The 20,276-nt window shown below is 43.4% G+C and overlaps 1 protein-coding gene across 1 annotated transcript in view; it reads left to right on the top strand.

Annotated features, from left to right (window-relative positions):
- The first annotated feature begins 205 nt into the window (after window positions 1-205).
- HLF (HLF transcription factor, PAR bZIP family member) overlaps window positions 206-20,276 on the top strand; it is a 35,279-nt gene continuing 15,208 nt past the window's right edge. Inside the window, exons 1-2 of the mRNA XM_061455394.1 lie at window positions 206-531; window positions 1,821-2,156. Coding sequence (XP_061311378.1) covers window positions 426-531; window positions 1,821-2,156 — 442 coding nt within the window. The 5' untranslated portion in view covers window positions 206-425. The remainder of the gene's footprint in view (window positions 532-1,820; window positions 2,157-20,276) is intronic.

The raw sequence follows: 20,276 nt of genomic DNA, 5'->3' as shown, positions 1-20,276 counted from the left end.
GGCGAGGGCGGGACACACAAGGCCTCTCTCCCCCGACCCCCCCCGCGCACCGCTCCCCTCCATTGCCCCCGCCGCGGGGGAGCGGCCGCCGCGCGTGCCGCGGGGAGAGCGGGGCGTGGCTCGGAGGGGGGGGGCGTGGCCGCCCGCCGCTCCCCCCAGCGCCAATGGCGGTGCCGCGCCGCGCCTGACGTCAGCGCCGGTAGCGCCTGCACATGGGCGCGCGGCCGGTGCGCGCGGGGCAGAGCGGGCGGCGGGAGTGGTGGTGGCGGAGGTGCGCGGCCGAGGGGCCCTTCCCGCTCCTCGGCTCGGCTCGGCTCGGCTCGGCTCGGCTCGGGCGCCCGTTGCACCGCGCTGCGTTAGCGGGGTGGCGAGAGGCAAGGGGAAGGAACCGTTGACCGCGCAGCTGCCCCGGCGGAGCGCTCACCATGTCGCGGCCGCTCCCGCTGAACCCCACCTTCCTACCTCCCACTTACGGCGTGCTGAAGTCGCTGCTGGAAAACCCGCTCAAGCTGCCGCTCGCTCACGAAGACGGTGAGGCTTCCTCGGGAATCAGTCCCTCGCTCACGCTGGGGCCGGCGGTGTCAGCGGGCCCCCTCACAGCCCGGCCCCCGAAATGGCGGCCCCATCCCGCTACCTCGCTTTCCCTTTTCCCTTCCCTCCGACCCCGCTCCCCAAGGCGAGGGAGTGCCGGGTGATTTCGGTCGGGGCGCTGAGCGCAGCCTGCCCGGCCGAGCGCACCCTGCCCGGCCGAGCGCACCGCGCCCGGGTTTCCCATTGCTGCCGAAGGGACGGCTCCGGCCGCCTGGAAAAGCAAACGAAAGGGCGCGATTTGCCTCGGTGCTGGGCAAAATGGGGCGACGGGGACCCCCCAGCCGGAGCCGGGTTCTCCCGCAGCTGCCCGGTCGTATCCGCCGGTCAGAAACCTTCCGTGCGACGGGAAGGTGTCCGGACGGTGGGAAGTTAACTGTCTGGGAGAACTAAGGCGGTGCGCGGGTTTATCAGTGTTTCTGATGAATCAAACGCGTGTTAAAACTAGAAACCTGTGAGAGGTCTCCCAGAGCCAAGGCATTTTGTATTCCCGGCTTTCCCAGTTCCACTGCAGAGCGGTTCTCAGGATTTTACCGGGGTTTGTCGCATGTGCTTAAAAAGAAAACGTTCTGAAGGTAGTGACAGGATGCTTTGTTGGTTCGGAATCTTGCAAGTCTTGCAGCAAAAGTGAGTGTTTCGCTTCAGAAGTGCGTACTGAAACCTCTGGACGTTGTAGGAATGAGCAGGAAGCATCATTTTTTTTTCCTCACTTCTACTTTTGAATTTTTTGTTAACTTTTCTGCACATCAAAATACGTGTTCTGTCAGACTTCACTGCTGTGCTAAGTAGTGTCAAGAAGTATGGGATTTGAGGACTGCTTTCCTCATGTAAGGAATAGCAAGACTAGGACCTTAATTCAGAAGTATGACAGGATAATAAATTGCTGGGATTTTAGGTTAAGACTGCCTTTTCAACACAATACAGCCATAGTTTCCAGTTTGTTTTGCTTAAATAATCACTTTTAAGTCTGAGCGATTGAAGCTGACAGTCAAACATGTATGCAGTGCAACTGTTAACTAAAAATAGAGGAAAAATCTTGATGTTGGATCCAGCAGAGGTGCTCAGCTGGCATGAGCCTTTGATTCTCTACCACATAGAGTGAATCAAAGGGGTTATTTTCATGAAGGAAGTATTTGTTTCTTACAACCGAGTGTAGTAGAAATAATGGAAATAATAGTACCTAATATTTTAATTTCTGAGCTCTTACATCCTTATTGTATGTTTTGTTTAAGCATTTGGTAAAGAAAAAGACAAGGAGAAGAAGTTAGATGATGACAGCACCAGTACCACAGTCCCTCAGTCAGCTTTCTTGGGTCCAACATTATGGGACAAGACACTGCCGTATGATGGAGACACTTTCCAGTTGGAATACATGGACCTGGAAGAATTCCTCTCGGAAAATGGCATTCCACCCAGCCCAAACCAGCACGAGCATAGCCCGCACCAGTCAGGTCTCCAGCAAGCTACCTCAGCATCACCTTCAGTCATGGACCTCAGCAGCAGGGCTTCTACTTCAGTCCATCCAGGCATGGTGTCGCAGAACTGCATGCAGAGCCCGGTCAGACCAGGTAAATCAACGCTAAGAACTTCCAGTGGATTTTGGCATGAGTCCTCCTCCCCTGTGTAAATCATTACTTCTCCCTGTATGGTTGACAGGCAGCTTAGAGCCAATATGGTTCAAGTCACTTGCACTCCGAAATAATAGCTGTAGTTATTGCTAAATTGCTCCATAGGGATTTTTGTTTAAGCTATGTGAGGAAGCTGTGGGAATTCCAAGGAAACTTGCCTATCTTTTCTTCATTGGTAGGCTAGCTATTAGCGTGTGAAAAGACCACAAATGGAACAGTAATGCAGAGGTGCCATGATGTTAAATGAACAGGGAGAAGGACCAAGAAGGAGAATATTCCTTTGGCCAATATTCGATGTGAGAACATAGGAGTGGGCGATTATTTTGAAGTTAAAACTTTAAAGACGTTGCTTCCACTAGTATGAATCCAGAATAACTGCTCTGGCTTGACACCAGCAAGGCTGAGATCATGGTCAGTGGAGTAGTGTCAACATTGAAGTTTGGAAAACATGGAGCTTTGCCTTTTTTTTTTTTCTTTTAAAGACCAAGGGTGACTTATTATTGTGCTCTTCTGCTCACACAAGGTTTGCGAGAGCAAAGTGTGCTCTTGGCAGCAGGAAACCACTCCTCTCCCTTCTGCTTGATCATTTGCCATGCTCAGCGTGCGCAGTCATTGTCAGAATCATCTGATAAGGAGGCAAAATAAATAAATAGAAGGACAAAAGTTGTGGAGCAGGATGAAATAGAAAAGTCTTACAAGCCTGTAACATTCCTTTCTCATTCAAAAGAAATAAAACACCCCCCCCAAAACACCCCAAACCTGGCAACAGACTCCTTGGCCCCGAGTCAGAAGTGTGTGTTTAGTCGTGGATTTCATTTACTTGCTTTTACTTCATGTGGATTTAACTTTGTTTTGTTTCGAGGCATTCCATAGTTGACTAATAACTTACACGGGTTTCCAAAGTTAAAATGTATTTGGAGTTGGCAAGAGCAGGATACAAAAAACCTCCTTGTTTTTCCTGAGCCACTTTAGTGCGTATATGCTACACTGTTTTCTGGTGCATGTGCACACACGAGTTATCTGGCAGATAATCTGGCCTCATTCTTTTTTTATTCCAGAGGAGTCGGGTTATAAGCTGGGCTTTTAATGATCACCTGTCAGAATTTGTTTGTAATCAGCTGTCTCTCTGACTTTTCAACTCAATTGATTTTTTGGGGAGTTTTTCCTGAGCTGTTTCCAGCTCAAGGTTACAGCTTGACTCATGAAACTCTGCACTTCTTCATTCTTGTCAAAGAAGTCCTGTCTCTTAGGGCAAGATAAAACCTCGTAATTTTCAGGTCTGTTTTCCCCATGCCATCTTGCCTGAAGAATAATATACTTTTTGTGTTAAATGTGTTTTTAAAAGGGAGCTCATTCCATTTCTTAAACTATTTCCCCTGTAGTAAGTGCTAAGCTGTAGTACCTACCGCAGGGGAAATTAACATTAGTCTGGTTTTTCATCAGGTTGTTGAAGTCATTGTGCTGTTGTATAAAAATCTTTCTTTGACAATCTGTTTTGAAGAGAATCTTAGAGTTGAGCAAGTTTTAATACAAGAGAGTATGTATTTTAAAAGTCAAAGACAAAAGTCAAAATGAGTATTTAAGGTGGCTGTGAAAGTGCCGATGTGCTGCTTTGCAATATGAAGATAGTCTGGAGGTAGATGTTAAAATAATTATAATGGAGCCCTTTGGTTAATGTATCTTAAGACTTTAAAAATACTTTCTTTTTAAACTGTCACATGAAGATATGTTCTTATTTTTAACTGGTGTGAGCTACCGTGCAGGTATACCTGTTGTGATTTGTATTACTGTAATAAAACCCAAGAACAAATAGTATAAAGTATAAGACTTCAATAAAAATTAATTCCATGCGATCTTCCTATTTGTAGGAAAACTGAGATTTATTTTTTTTTTTTAGGTGATAGTAATTCTCCTATAATCATTTCATCGTTGTATCCTCTGAATTTTGTCTTACAATGGAAGCCTGTTTGAGTGTGTGGGCTCTGGCTGAAGAAAGGGTCAAATCCTGTGCTGCTTATGTGCTTACTTTAGCTGGCTCTGCAGCACTTGGAGTCAGTGTATCACGTGCAGTGGGTCAAAACTCCTGTACCTGCATGTACTGTGTACGGGGGAGGATGCACGCACGCACATGGAACACCAAATGTGACTCTTGTATGTACGTGGTATATCTCGGACATAGATGGTCTATAGCAGATTGGCATTAGAAGATTTAAGTGTGTGTGTGTGTGTGTGTGTGTGTTGAAATACAAGCCTTATCTGTCTTTAGAAGCTAATGGCATTGCCCAGACATGTGTTTTATGCCATCTCTGGGAAATATGCATCGGTTTTCACCAAGAAGTGTCATCAGGCTCAGCAAGGCTGAGCTGACCCTGGCTGTAAACCTGACAATACAATAATCCTCACTGCTGCTTTTTTTTTCTTAAAGGTAAAAAAAACCCAAATCACAAAACCTATCAACAAAAAGGTTTGTTGTAAGTTTAACTTAATTCTGTATTTCTGGCTTGGATTGACTAGTCAATGGAAAAACGGTTAGGTTCACCAGTTTATCATCTGTTTTCTGGACTATAGCAAAAACTAAAGCAAGCATCTGCTTTTCCATGAATTTCAGGGGATGTATATATAGCAAATCTGGCTTTTTGCCTCTTTTGAAGAGGAGGGACGGCATAATGGGTGTTGCAAGATTCCAATCTCATGTATTTCTTTTTTTTACAGTTCCGACTTTGTTAATAAATAGTATTTCGATATATTTTAGCATTGCAGACCACCACGTGATGTGTAGACACGTTCAAAACTTCTGTGTTGGATGCTGGTTCGTCAGTTGAAATCTAGTCTCCCTCAAAACCAGGTTTTATAAAAGCTGGCTTTTGAACCTGTTACTGCAAATGCATTTTCGTGGTTCTTCATCTGTTGCACACCTTGTCTTGTCTTTCACCGGTTTTTATTTGCTGGAATGTAAATCTCTCATTTAACTGCAGAGCCCTTTAAGGAATTTTGTAGTCATTTTAGCTGTTTGTATGTAAAGGGAGATTCATATTTCACAGGTAACTAGTTGGTGGTTGCTTTTACCTGGCTCACTTCCCTGTGTAGCCCTTATTTGGGTGAATGGGGCAGTTACTGTAAAGGTTTAAGCGGAGTGAGTTGGAGTTCAGAAGCATTGTCTTGCATTTGGTGGAAGACCCTAATTAGAATGGTTTGGGGATTTTGTGGTTTAGATATGAATGTTCTGTTTGCCCCCAAAGCCTTGGATGTAGGGCTGCAGCACAGAGATGCTGCCAGCACAGTGATAACCTGTGTGGTGTTGCTGCCCTGCTCCTTAAGGAGGATGGGGCTGACATGGGCTTTGGAGAAACTCGCTCATTCTTTGTGTCCCTATGACAGTGGTTTTGAGTCTGTGTTGCCTGGATGGCTGGGTGCCTTAGACTACTTGCAAAGGATTTGTTGAAGGTTATTTAAGGGAAGATAAAAATGAAATAAAGCCTTGTAGTCGGCTGCAGAAACACACCTATGTGCAATATCTGTAAGTCTTTCAGTTTAAAAGCAAAAGAAGTTGCATATATTCAGGAGTACCTTAATCAAAGCTGAAAACTGTTTCCATTTAAAGTGTGCTTGCACCTTCCCCCAAGAACACAAAAGACTTTATTACATGCCATGTTTTATTTATTCAGCCAAGATACTTTATCTACAGTGCAGTATCCGTTACCTTTTACTTCTTACATAGATGCCAAACTGTAGTGATTGACACTAGGCGTGATTGGGTGGTTTTCAGCATTTTCTTTTAACTCTTGTTTGTAATGGGCACTACAGCCAAGTGGGAGAGGTTTGGTCTTACTCCATCCAACCTCTCAGCTGCGTGCTGGGGATGACTTGGTGAAGGGGGCAGCCCACAAAAGGGTGTGTGCACAACACTCCCTTTATTGCAGTCTTCCTTCCCTTGTGTTTCTTAACGTGACCTCCTCCTCCTCCCTCTCCTCCTCCAGCACAGCCTTTGTAGTTCGAAGGGCAGCATTCCCAGCAGCCAGGTTCTATGTGGAATCCTCTCGTATGCTTTCATCATTGTTTACAAGTAGTTGCTAGGTGTTGCATGAGCCACACTGTGAGCCCCCCTTCTTAGAGTCGAAGGACTCTACCTCCAGCGCCAAGAGGAGCTGGGAATTTCCTGACCTTTGGTCTCCCACGTGACAACATGGGAATGACCAGCTAAACCATCAGGCAGGCTGGTACAGAGAGCTGCTCTTCACATTGACTCTCACGTGAGGCTCTGGGTGGCTGTTGCCTGCATGACCATGTGCTGTAGGCACGTGGCAGTCCCCTGTGCAGCCTGCTCAGCATGGCTGTTGCGAGAGCTGCAGGCACGCACGCAGGGCTGTGTGCTCCTGCCATTACCAGCCGATGCCGAATCACACTGAAATGGAAAAGCTTCGCTCTGGATGCCATGGCAAGGGAAGTGCAATCTGCAGACAAGCCTCACAAAACTGCTTTCTGGATCAAAGGAAGATACAAAATATATTCAGGCAAATATTAAAAATAGCCCATCACATGACAACAGGGGAAAAAAGTGCTGAATGCACAAGCAAGTTAATGCTAGAAGCAAGAACATTATGTCTCCTTCAAGAGATCTAATTTTAATATTCACTGTTAAATGTTGATTATTGGTTAAATAATTGCTTGACTGTATGAAAACGCTTGAAGTTAGTTCAAATAGTAAACAGCATGAAACATCTTGGGGTTTATGCTGTGCTTTCAAAATATACCTTCAGTTCTCATCGGGAATAGTGCTTTTCCCCACAGACGGAGCTACTTAGGCAAGTAAGGGCTATCCAGCATTAGGAAGTGAATACACGGAGGGAACAAACAGGGGTTTTGTCACCTTAGACATTTCAAGGATGTTTGAGTGTTGATCTTGTTGCTCTTACCTACAGAAGTGCAGTGTTTTTTCTCGGAGCCGTGCTTCCCATCTCAAAGTGTTTTGGAGAGCGTTTGATTGAATGATGCTCTAGTGCAGTGATCTGATTATTTTTTAATTTTTTTTTTTAAGAAGCAAGTATGCCCTGAAGTCTTTGATAAAACAATATGTTATAGTTAAGAGAGAAGATGTCATCAGGAGATATATACAGTGAAGACGCTGACGTTATCTGATTAGATGAAGCTCCTAGGAAGCACATTAAATTGTTCAATCTCTACATGTTTATACGATAGCAGATTAGCAATTGTGGGAGTTAGCAGTGGCAAGATTCTGCCCAATTAATCTTGGCAATGAGTACTTTACTCCTCATGTGGTCTTACTGATTTCAGTATTGCTCAGCAGGTGAGCAGCTTGTTGACTGCTTTCTGTCAACTCCTAGGTGGAGCAGTAAAATGTCACCATTCACTCCTGTCATTCATCTTTCTGGATTTCTTTTTTCAAGGGGGGGTTACAGCTCTTGGAGTGCCAGTGGAGTTTGCTCAGGATGGAAAGACGTAGTCATCATCAGTAAAGAGGACTTGAGAGCATTATGAAATCAGAAGCTTGGTTGCCTGGCAGTACATTGTGAAGCTATTTAGTGTTTATATTGCACAAACACGATCTTAAATTTCCTTTTTTTGAAGTCTTGCTTTCGTGACGAATAAAACATTTTTTCAGTATTTTGTATGAATTCCGCAGAAGATTGTGATGATCAGAAAAGCTATTTCAACGGAGTTATATACAAAAAACCCTGTGGTTTGAGCTCTTCTGCATTAAGTAGATAATGAAAGCTCTGAAAAAAAACCATTTACTTAAACCTCAAATCTACTCCATTAAATGGAGTAAGTTACGCATGATGAGCTAGTATGGAAAATGAATATAAAATACTCGGCAGTGTCAAAACAAATACATGACAAACATTTTGTAGCTTGTATCACCTTTTTTTTTTTTTATATGTATGTATGAACAAATGGCATTAGAGAGGCTGGCTGTTTCTCACAAAGCTGAATTTGGTCCTGAGAGCTTAAGAGCTCGCGTGGGAAGAGGTAACACAGGTAGGTATGGCCGCATGTGTTGCAACAGTATTTATTTTTTGTCTTTTTTCTTTCTCTTTTCTCCTGGGGCTTTTCACAGGACTTCAGCTTTGCATAACTGAGGTGCTATCCATCAACTTTTAAACAAATACAAGTTATTGTTCAACCTCTCACAGTCCTGACACGCTTGAAGCCGTTGTACGGTTAGGCTGCCCAGTCCCATTTTCTGAGCTAAATCTTGCCAGGGCTAAATTTGGCCCAGATTTTCATTGCACACCATCCAGCACCATTGCTTAGCTTCTCTGATGTGGTGTGCTTTTGCTGCAGGGTTCTCCGCTCAGCTTTGAGGGGAAATGGCTTTAGCTCTTCATCTTACTGGTATTATTCTCTTGTTCATGTTATTTGCCATTTAATGAAAACAGGCATTGAGCATCTTGAAGCTCTTTGCTTGTGTTTTGGGGTATGGCCGTTTGTAGGAGGAAATAAGAAATTGCATTAGGGTCCTAGAGAGCTCAGGTCCTTATTACTGGAACACAAATTGAGATTATCACTGAACCAAAACTTCACAGGAACCACAGATCGATGCATTTGCATGCATTTACTACAAGTAGAAGCTAGAGTGAACTACAGCAGTAACTCATCTGTGACAAAATACCATCTTTAGATATGTAGGTGTATAAGCAGAGAGGCAAAAATACTTAGTTTGACAGATTTGTTGAGGATGGAGAATGGCTTAAAACAAGAAAAAGCATTCTTTTCCACTTAGCCTTAGGGAGCTCAGCTTGCTATAAATTCTGTGTTCTGGAACATGGCTGTGGACAATAGGTCAAAGATTAAGTAATTCATTACAGAACTGGTTGGTAGTCCTCAATTTAATAAACAAATGAATGAACAGGGTTCTCCATCCATTGTAAGATCCATTAGTGTGGCAATGATTGGATCCTAAATTGTTTTTCTTTTAAACTCTTGCAAGGCTCCCCACTAACTTAATTCTTGTATGTGGACTTGCTTTATTTGAGGCTACCTGGTAACTCTGCAATCATGATACAGCACTCAAACCAGAAATTAAATGCAGGCCTACCAGTAACTGCTTATAACTTGAGATTCTAAGGAGGTGAGGAAGAAAACTGTAGATTTCATTTTGAAAAACCGAAGGAAGAATAATGTGAAACTTCTGCACACAAAATACTCCTGCAGCACTCTGCTTGATGGAGCAATCAATATTTTTAGCACAGCAAGAATACTGAAATTACAGCACTAAACCTTCTCGTAGAAGAGTACATTACTCAAGGCTGCAAGATACAAAGCACAGGCTCAAAGCGAGAGGGCTGCATTGAAATGGAGGAGGCAACTTAAAACAATTTAGTCCTTTTTACAAACTCACCATTTCAAACTCAGCATTTGAAATGAGTCGTGTTCCATCAAGAAGTCTGCTTAAAAACCAGCTGTATGCTCAGATTCTAATGCTTAGTAAGTAGGAACTAAGCGCTCAAACCCAAATCCTGTTCCTCATCAAAACAAAGAGGGTTAAACGGACTTATTTTGAAGGCCCCTGCAGCAATCAGACATACCACTGTTCCCTCTTGCTTTGTGCTGCAGAGTGGAAATATAGATGTTACTGACGTCTGTAATCCCCGCAGCTGCGGCCCCTTGTTGCAGCGCGGGGCATTTGGCTGTGCTGTGTATGTAACTCTTGCGGCTCTGTTCCTTGCTGTAGTAGATGAGCATTGGGGTATTTTTCTTGCCTGATTTGCTATGAAAACAAACTATATCCAGCCATGCTAGGTATGTGCGGCCTCTTGATCCTGATTTTTGAGTATTTTGGCTGATGTTAACCAACTGTGTCAAGGAAGTTGTGATCCTGAAAGAATAATCACATCCCAAAAAATTCATGAAAGTAGATGAGTGGATAGGGTGGGAATCTGTTACTGAGCAGGGAGAGCTGTAATGTAAATGTGCATTTTCTACATCAGAAAATTTACATAAGACCTTTAAAATGCCTGATCTGTGTGAAAAGCTTCTGGGAAAGCTGACACCCGTTTAGACACCATGAGATGTCAATTCACTTTGAGAAATGTATATGAAAGAAACCAGGTTTAATTGGTTTAGTGTGTTTTGGGGGGGGTGTCACAGACTTTTTTCCACCATTCTTCCTTTGAAGTGCTCTCAGCTCCTGGGGTCCTGTGATTATATGAGACTCCTAGGTTTCATTTATAAAGCTAGAAAACCAGCTATGAGATTTGTAGGGCATGCTCTTGAAAACACTCCACCCAGGCAATGGAGCACTCTTGATCCTCTCCAAAGTCAAGTACAGTTATTTTACCTAAAAGTTTTCTGAACTTTTACACAACCTTGCTATATGCTTTTCCTCTTTTGCAGCAAGTCTGAAGCTACCTTGTAGTCAGCCAGCTTCAAATTTGAGGCCTGTTATCACAATTATTGCAGTCTCACAGGTGGGCAGATGTCCAAGTGACCTTGCGTATGCATCTGGCCATTCATCCTTCCCAGCCCGTTTCGGCTGGGGCTCTGTGCTCAAAGCTGCCTTTCATGGCTTGCTCTAATCAGTGCAAATTTCCGTTCTGCCACTGGGGTTTGGGGTGGAGGTAGGTTAGAAGTGAATGAGAAGCAGGGGAGAGCAAGAATGGGCTAAAAATGTTGAGGGCTCAAAGAGGAAAAGTAGGTCGCGGCAGGGTATGTGCGTTGGGAGGAGGACAAGGGGGAGCACAAGTAGGGGGAAGATTTGTTTTCCTATTGGCTTTTCAAAGTTGTGCAATTTAAGAATTGGATTAACCTGATATGACTTTGTTTTTCTGCCAGATTAGATATGTTGAGTTTCTTGGCATTGTGAATTGTACAGTACATTGTGTGCTGTAAAATATGGGTGTGTTGGGATAAAGCTGTAATGACACAACATGCTCACAGTATAATGCAGTGCTGCTGGGTGGACTCCCCTGCTCCCTTTGCGTCCCATTCCCTTTACCACTCAACACAAATACTTGTTGGGGCATTTACAAATCTGTTAGAATCTCTGTACCTTCCTACGTTGTTTCCAGCTCAGCATCCAGACATTTGAATATACTTTGTGATAAGGTGAGATTTACCTGAGGCCTGAAAGCCCGTTTGATCTGGCAGTGGCGCACATTATATGAAGTGTCTTTTTAAAAACAAAATAAGGAACTGCTATATGGAGACACTGGAGTTTCCTCCTGCTTTCTCAGGATTAAATTGGAGAAAGTTTACTGGGAAATGTTGCAATTTTTGATTTATTTTCTCTGCCTTTTTAAAGTAAGACATGGACTTTGAAAGAGTAAGAAAATCAGATACAGATCTGAACTAACTGCAAGTACTGAGCTCACTGTTGTTTGAAGTACACTGCAGGAGCATATCGATGTCAGAGTAAAATTTTCACAGCAGCATGTGTTTGTTCGGTTGGTGTTACATACATCCTGAGATAATTTAATTTGGTGGATCCATTTTATATGCCAGGCTAGCCCTATGGAGTAACCTGATTCTCTTTGCCTACTGCAAAGCATGGGGTGCAGTAATGAGTGACTGCAGCTAGTCAGCTGCAGAAAGGTGGCCAGAATTGGAGCCCTGTTGAGCTGGGTGGTCACTGCTCTGAGGACTAATGAAGAGTGTGCAGAGTTGAGGGCATGAAACTATGAATACCTTAGGGCACCATTGGTTAATTCCCTCTTTTGATTCCCAGACTTCTCTGGGGATCACAGATACCCAAGCCGGTTAGTCATAGGGGACTGACCATAGTGTGGTCTCCAACTGTCCAGGGACATGCCCTCTGTATCAGTTGAAAAACAAGGAATTGGTTCTTCTGCCTGTAGTGAAAATTATTTCTCTGGGAAGAGAAGAGCATAAATAGCAGATAAGGTTAAATAAGTTGGGTATCAAGAGAGTGCCACGTTCCTTAGCTGTATGTTCTTACAGTGCCTTACTCTAATTCACATAAGCAAAAACAGTGTGGTTGGCTCATCAGCTGTAGGTTTTCCTGAAGTGATAGCAGGGAATGGTATTTGAGCCATTTTTTGAGAGCAACACAAACTGAGTAAAATGGAGCAGGAGTTTGATCTGCATCACTGCTGTGTACTGCAATGAAAGAATTAGGAGTGCAGCTTATTTCAAATTAACCTGTATAGCTACCTTTTGAGGTTAATCCACAAGCTTTCAGTTATAAATGTTGGACAGCTGTGGTCTGGGTGTCTGCATGAAACACATGAGCTGTTGGCGTCTCAGCGCTTAAAATCTCAGGGAATTGCTCAAACTTAGGGACCTCCTGTTCATGCATCCATAATCACATGGCTGCTCTCAGAAAGCCTGATCTTTCTGTTGGGCTGGCCTCATTGCCAGGTTTAAGGAGCACTTTTCCAAACTCTTATCTGCTCGGTTTTCTCAGTGTGGCGTGGTCAAAGTCATCATTGAAAATTGTGGTAGTCTCTGTCTGGAAGCTATTCTGAACACGTGAAAATAAATCATTAGCCAAATAGAAGAACTGGAGGTGTAATTATCAAACTCATGTGTGTCTCTGATTTCACCAGCTGCTGCACGTGTCTGGGTTATCAAGTTATTTCTGTTGGAAAGTAAATAAATCTCACTTTTCTTCAGCATCCTCATGACTGTTTCAGCCGAGTGGCTCTTATCTATAGCAGGGATGTACTTCTGAGGTCTTGCTTTTGGAGGCTTTAGTTTCTGTTTCCACGTGCAACATGCTCTCACGAATCATGTGCACCTGTGACACTGGCTGGGGATGCTGTTTGTCTCTTCTTAAGTCAGTTATTTAAAAACATTATTATCACTGCTATCAAAATATGATACCTTACCATCAGGGCAGCTTTTATCCCATTAGATCCTGCATGGTTTTTGGCTTGAATCCTTCAGCCAAATTCTGTCTCACTTCATCAACACTACTGTGTTCGGCAGTACTATATGGGGGCTATTTAAGTAGCATCAGCAAAATCTGAACCATAGGGGTTATATAGCACCATCAGATTCATACCTTTCCTGTACTGGGTCATATCCTGAGAGGCTGAAGTACCTCTGGTTCTCCTAAGTATGGAATTTAAAGTCATAATGTTTTGCATTTTTGAGCCACTGATGGGAAGCTTTCACAATCCTGTGCGATGAAGGTTTATAGTGCCTTTTCCAAGGCAGGTCCTCTCAGGGTCTGCATCCTCATCTCCTATCGAAATCCAGGTGAATATCTGGTGCTCAGCACCCTCACTGGATGTGCTAAGCCCAGTTAACACCTAGTTAAAATACAGCACTGGCAGCGCTAGTATTTAAGTAAACTCCTTAAGTGATTTTTTTTTTGCTGCCCTTCAGTTTCTAGCCCCTGGCTGCTTGTTTCCCACTTTCTCACGTTTTCCCAAAGCCGCTGATGTGTACAGTCTGAAGATCACATTTAACCAACACAAGGAAATCAGCTTGGCCCGACGGGCTTCTTTATCACGTGGCTGAGAATGTGTTCACTCTGTTCTGCCAGATTATGGCTAGCTGAGCAAAATACAGTGAAGCTCTGGGCTTCTGGCCAAGCTTTTATTTCAGTTTGGAGCTTACAGCCACATATTTGCTGTTTGGCAGGACATCCACTGGGGTATATTTGGATAGTAATCTAGCATTGTTTTGCTGCTTTTTTTCTTCTCCTCTCTTTTTTTTTTGGTTAATGCACACAGATAGTATAATCCCAACACTTACTGTGGCCAGTCGGTACAAGATTTCTCATTGTGCACCGTTATGTATGTGCACACAGAACTTGTAGCCGTGACCTTTGATAAATATAAGTCAAAGCAATTAACTTTCTTCTATTGAAAAATTGTGGATGTCCTACTCTTTGCCCCCTGTGTGCTGATAACAGAGCTGTGTTGTTACTCTTTCCAAGATCAAAAGCTTCACTAGGGTTTGATTGAAGGCCAATTATGGAAGGAAGTAGCTGTGCTGGAGCTCTGAAAATAGCAATAATTGTTAAAATAATAAAGTGTGTCCTTGTGTGTCTTTATCATATTTGAAACTTCTTTTGGGGGAAGGGGGTGGCTTTCCTCTAGTTCGAAAATATTAGCAAATGTCTTGGGAAAATAGGAGTGTGCTGTTCGGAGAGCAAGTATCCCTCTCTGGATTTCTTCAGTTCTGTTCCCCACCCCAAGCCTTGCCTTCCTCTGAAGCTGTTTGCATGCAGCCTGACTCACGCAGGAAAAGAAAGCTGGATTTGATTTTTAACTGTATGGGAGGCTTCGGGTTCGGGGGCATAAAGGCTTTATGATGCAAACTCATTTATTTCTGTGTGAAATGAAAACGGGCTTTTCAAAATACAGCGTGTTTTGGAAAGTTGGCTCTGGTTTGAAACCCAAACATCTCTGAGGGCACCCTTGTGTGAAAAAATAGTGCAGAAAGACATAATGCTTGGGGAGGGGGTACGAAACAAGCAGTAGTGTTTAGGAGCAGTGCCTGTTACTTTATAAAGGGACATCTGTGTTGAAATAGGAGTGAGGGAGGGTGGCTGGTTGGTTGGTTGGTTTTATATGGACGGTACCGAGCCTGGAATTCTGTTTTCACGGTAACTTTATCAGAGCTGTGTGTGAGCAGATAAATGCTGGCAAAAGCTGCAGACTTTTCCCCAGATCTGTCCGTTGTTCTTTAGCATTATAATTTACAGTTGCCTTCTCTCGGTCTGTCTTGAATCCTCAGACAGAAAAGAACCTGGGAGAAAGAGCGCCGTGGTGAGACCCTCGGCTGGTGTTGGCTGAGTGCTTCAGGAAGGGAGAGCTTGGTTCTTAATGTTAAATCTCGGCGTGTATAAATGTCCATTTATCACTTGCAGTGTAGTTGAAAACATCAAGGGGAATAGATAGAAATGAAGATAATAATATGGACAGTGCTTAAGTAAATCTTCTGCAGTGTTTTATACTATGGCTGTAGGTGCTGCTTTGGTGATCATACAGTTGTGACTGGGTTGAAATTACAGCAAGATTTTACCTGAGTTTGGGGTTTTTTTTTTAATTAAACTCATGTGCTTGCAGACATCTATAGGACAAGATGATACTTATGTGAAAAACATCAACCCTCTGTATTTCTTTTTAGCTAACTGGACTCAGAATCACTGATTTTTTTACTTGAGTAAAATATTTGCATTATAGATAAACCGCATCAAGTAATAAGCCTAGAGGATTGTACAGATCCAGTGAAGCCCTTTGATTTGTCACTTGGACCTTAAAGACTAGAATTTTCTTAGCCCCTTGAATGACTAGGGCAGAACCTGTTATTTATTCATTTGAATCTCACTGTTACACTCTCTCCATTGAAGTGAGAATGATTTAGTCTTTCTTCATTCACTTAAACATGTTTTTAAATCATCTGTTTATTCTGACCGTAAGACAGTTTTATGTGTATGACAGCCATAAAATACTCTGCCTAAAATAACTCCGTTCACTGCTGTTACTGGTTTGGATGGATCTTTGGTATACAAACTACTTCATTGCCTTCTAGAAGTTTTAGTTGTCAAAACCATAACCTTAGCGAGGGGGTACCCTGTTGGTTGACTTAAAGATGTTTGTATAGTTAGCAGCTTCAGCTGCTCTCAGAAACAGCCTTGCCTGATCTCTAGGAGCTGCTGAAACTCATCAAGCAGGTTCTTGCTAACCAATTATCCAGTTAAGCAGAAAGAGGAAAGGTGTTTCTCTGTTTTTTCCTTTGCTAAGTTTAACCCGTTCTTCCCCAGGCTTCAGTAATTGTGGATGTTCATAACACTGGAATGACAGCAGTGAGAGTAAGCAGAAGGGTGTTAGAAGGGACCTCTGATCTTACACACACATCAGTATTTGCATCCCTCAAGTGGGCAGAGACATGCAGTTTCCAGCAGAAACATAGAGCACTTGGATTCTTGGCTCTAAGCCCTATCTCGTGCCCCTCGCCTAGCTTTTGGTCTTGCATTTTAACAATATCTTAGAAATAAAGAAATAAATTTCCCCCTCCAATCAGCCCCCTCCCCACTCCAATAATGAATGTTTCATTGCTGCCAGAGCAAATTTGTTGATTCCTAAACACTCCTACTGTGTCTTGCTTGGAAGACTTCAATTGCTTGTGTAATAAGTGCTGTGGATAATATGAAAAAGCTCTTTCAAGTAGAGCTCTGGTTTCCTCTACATATTATAAGAATAAATAAATGCTCAGCTGATAGCAGACAGCTGGGTTGTCCGCATCTGACTGCCTTCTGCATTGGTTTTTAAGGCAGGACGTGTGCATGACTGCTTTCATGGCTATCAGTACCAGATGTGTCTGTGTGGAATTTGCAGAGATGGCAAAGTGACAGCGCAGTTGTCAAACAAATAATTTTGCTCGTGATTACTGGAAATAGTAAATGAGTGGGTGGGATAACGTGCAAAGACGTTCTCAATTCCAGTAGAGAACAGGAGCATTAAGTGACTTTCCTGACTGCTCTAACAAACAGTAACATGGTGAATACTTTTCTCCTTCCCACTACCTGCCCAAGGAATCTGTTCCATGAGCAACAGCGTCTCTGTGGGTCCTGTGATGGGTGAGGAGGCTCCTGCAGCCTTCCTTCAGCCAGGGGGTTACCAGCTCCTTTCATTTACATTGTTTTCACAAAGCTTGTTAGTAATGCATGTGGATACCTCACTGCCAAATTGGTTTGGAATTGGCCAGCAGTTTCAGAAGCTGTTGGGAGGAGGCTAGACAGGCATGTGCACGACTGCACAAACCTCATTTCTCCAGGAAACTCAGCTAAAGAGTAACTGTCAACTACTGGGACACTGAAAGGAACTTGCAAAGTAATTGAAAGGGCTGAAAGGCCATTTGGTATCTCAGTTGTGTACATAGCCTTTAACCAGGAACACAAGTTCTTGCCCACAGGTTAGATCCACACAGGCAGATTTCCATCTGCCCTGGACCTGGCTTGGCAGAAGTGAAGTGTAATTTGGTGCCCGCTTTGGTTGTTTTGGAAGTGACTGGAAATGCTTATGAAGAAGTAGGTACAAATACTCACCAGCTTAGGTTGTGGCTGTTGCAGAGCATGACCTGGTGGTCTGAGCTGTGCTAGCAGCTGAGTTGTCTCTGCAATATCCTTTGACTATAGATAAGGCTTTCTTTTGTTTCGTGAGTAGCCTGAGGGTGTAACTGAATATTTACTACTGTTCCACATTGGTTTGTTTGGTTTTATAAAGGAAAATCTGTGTATGCACGAGTTGGAATGTCTGTTAATAACAAAAATTTAATAGAGGCTTTCTGTCATCAGGATTTTATTGAGTTTTGCTTGTGCACTGAGTCCTCAAGGACCTTATCCGGGCATCAAAACGGAGGCAGAGGAGGTAGAGCAAATTCTCAGGTTAACTGAGCAAGGAATCTGCAAAGTTGGGTGGCCTCCCCATCCATAGCAGCTAGAGCGAGCCTTGGAATGGGTAAAGATGGGTTGAGACTTCTGCTTCAGTAGATGCTTCTTCCAGGCTGCAGGTTGATGTGAGGTGCACGGGTTGAACGGCATGTTGTGTGCAGTGGATGGGCAACAGCATCTAAACTGGGTGTGAATTGGGTGGAATGCATGCACATAAATGGCCTGGGCATGAGGAAGCAAAGATGGTTTCACCTGTGAATAGATGAGTTACTTCTGGTGAAGTGCACCAGAGCACAGGGTTGGCTTCTGTAGAAAGAACACATTAAAGGTGGCACAAAGCCTCTTAATCAGGAAACTAGCTCTTAATTTATTTTTGACACTCGGGAGCCCCACAGATCTGGTCAGTGCCATTTTCTTTATTCCTTCTGCATTTGTAATGGGAAAACTAATAAAAATGTCCTGCTACATTTTTTTAAAATACCATTTCTATGGCACAGCTCTATTTTGTGTAATTTTTTATGTCCAAAAGATAGAGGGCTTTAGAATAGAAGAAGAAAAGCTGCATATCTGAGTTTAAGATAAAATAAGATGATCTCTGTGACAGAGACAGCAGAAATGATGTGATACGACAGTTGCTGTAGCAACACCACCTACTTCATGAAAATCAGAGTTAACAGGAGTGTAAAAGGTAAAGCCCACATAATTTTCCAAGCCTATGAATTGTTGCTGCCCTCAGCTTGCACTGCTTTCCAACTCTCTGGTGTTTCTCCTTCCATTTGGGCACAGATACACCTTTTTCTGCATGGCCAACTCCTGCAGACCCAATCCTGTATTCAGCAGGGGCACCCAGTGGGGGTTCTGCAGGAGCAATGAAGCCTGCAGTGTTTTTGCCTCCAGCTGACCAGGTGAATAAGAGGGCAGTAACGTGAAGGATTGTGTCATGTCATGTCCTGTCCTCCCTCCCAAATCCTCTCTAAAGCCTTGGACAACAAAATGCTATAAGGCCTTTGCTGTCTTACAGGTATCTTGTATAGAGAATGGGATGACCACTTTTGTAAAAGGAAACCAGACCACTTAATCTGCTTTTGTGGGAATAAGCTTTTAGTAAAGCAGTGTTATGTTAAGTATTGTAGAGACTGAAGGTGTCAGAGGTAGGGACATCTTCATTATCAGAATGTTTTATTACATCAGATGTAGGGACTCTTCATTAGGGATTTCAGTGATAGGACAAGGGGTAACGGCTTAAAACTGAAACAGGGGAAGTTTAGATTGGATATAAGGAGGAAATTCTTTCCTGTTAGGGTGGTGAGGCACTGGAATGGGTTGCCCAGGGAGGCTGTGAATGCTCCATCCCTGGCGGTGTTCAAGGCCAGGCTGGACGAGGCTTTGGGTGATATGGTTTAGTGTGAGGTGTCCCTGCCCATGGCAGGGGGGCTGGAACTGGATGATCTTAAGCTCCTTTCCAACCCTAATCATTCTATGATTCTATGACATTGGCACTTTGCCCCCTCCCAAATAAACCCAAAATAGCGGTGTTCCGTACCAGTAGTATGTAAAGTAGGAAAACACACTGATTTGCATCAGAGTGGCATTGAGCTGGTTGTCTGACTGCTGTCCCAGGAGCTGCTGCAGAGGGCTTTGTTCAGGACAGGACAGGCAGAGACTACTGCAAAATGTTCTGTACTGAAGGGAGTAGAAGGGTCTCTGTTAAAGCAACGTTTCAGTGCCAAACGTTGTTGGAAAGTGATTTGGTGTGTCTGGATTGACAACTCATTTTGAAATTTGCAGCTATGGTTACTGGAAGAGAAACCCTGTATTAAACATATGGTTGCTGTCAGTAAGGCTGCTGTTGGCTTGCACTCTTCTTAATGATAATTCTCACTGAACAGGGTCCTCAGTGTATATTTATAAAATGCAGATGATGTGTGTCTTTAAAAGCTCCCATATGCAGTGAATTGATTTGCCAGTTCATGTTGGCCTCAAGGTTACACTCAAATCTATTCTTATTTTGAATATATTGATTTTTTAATATATATCGACTTGGTGTATTGGTCATATTTTTATGATTGATTGGCAATGGAGAGCCAAAATGAGTGTGATAACAGAAGTAAAATCTCTTGTTACTTGTGAACTGGGGGAAAAGAGCTTGAAAGAAACAGCAGCCTCAAATAGCAGTCCAGTTTCCCTGATCCGTTTTGCTGAGGTGCCTTCTGAAGGCAGCACAGTAAATGCACTGCTCAGGAGACGGAAGGAGGTTTGACTTTGGTGTCTTGTGGCATTTTTATTTCATCTGTTACGTAGTTCAGAATCTGCACAGGTTCATGCAGTGTGTTCGGAATCACAGTTCTGGGCTATGGGTGGTTTGCAGAGGAGGTCCCAGAAGGAAAAAAAGTATTAGGATTCCAGGATTTCTTCAGGAAAGATCTCATCGCCACCCTTTTTCACGGCTACCATTTGAAAGATAGAAACGTAAAGATTTCAGTGTGTGTTGTTTTTTCTGGTGACATGGTTTACCTTCATCTTCCTGCAGGTCACCCTCTATAAAGCATTGCTGTAGTTCTGTCACAAAAGGAGTGTACTTTGCTTTAGCGAGCAAAAAATGTAAGACAGCAAGAACACAAAGCTCCTGCAGCACATAGCTCAGGTTTGTGTGTGCAGAACGGATCGAAAGAGAAGAGATTTGCAAGTTCCTGTAACTCTGCCCAGTGACCCCTTTTTCTTAAGGGATGTAT

The sequence above is a fragment of the Pezoporus flaviventris genome, unplaced genomic scaffold (genome assembly GCF_033815535.1).
Source record: "Pezoporus flaviventris isolate CSIRO_AGI_PZ_B2104156 unplaced genomic scaffold, CSIRO_AGI_Pfla_v1 ptg000020l, whole genome shotgun sequence".
Taxonomy (NCBI): domain Eukaryota; kingdom Metazoa; phylum Chordata; class Aves; order Psittaciformes; family Psittacidae; genus Pezoporus; species Pezoporus flaviventris.
This window is presented reverse-complemented; position numbering and strand designations above follow the sequence as displayed.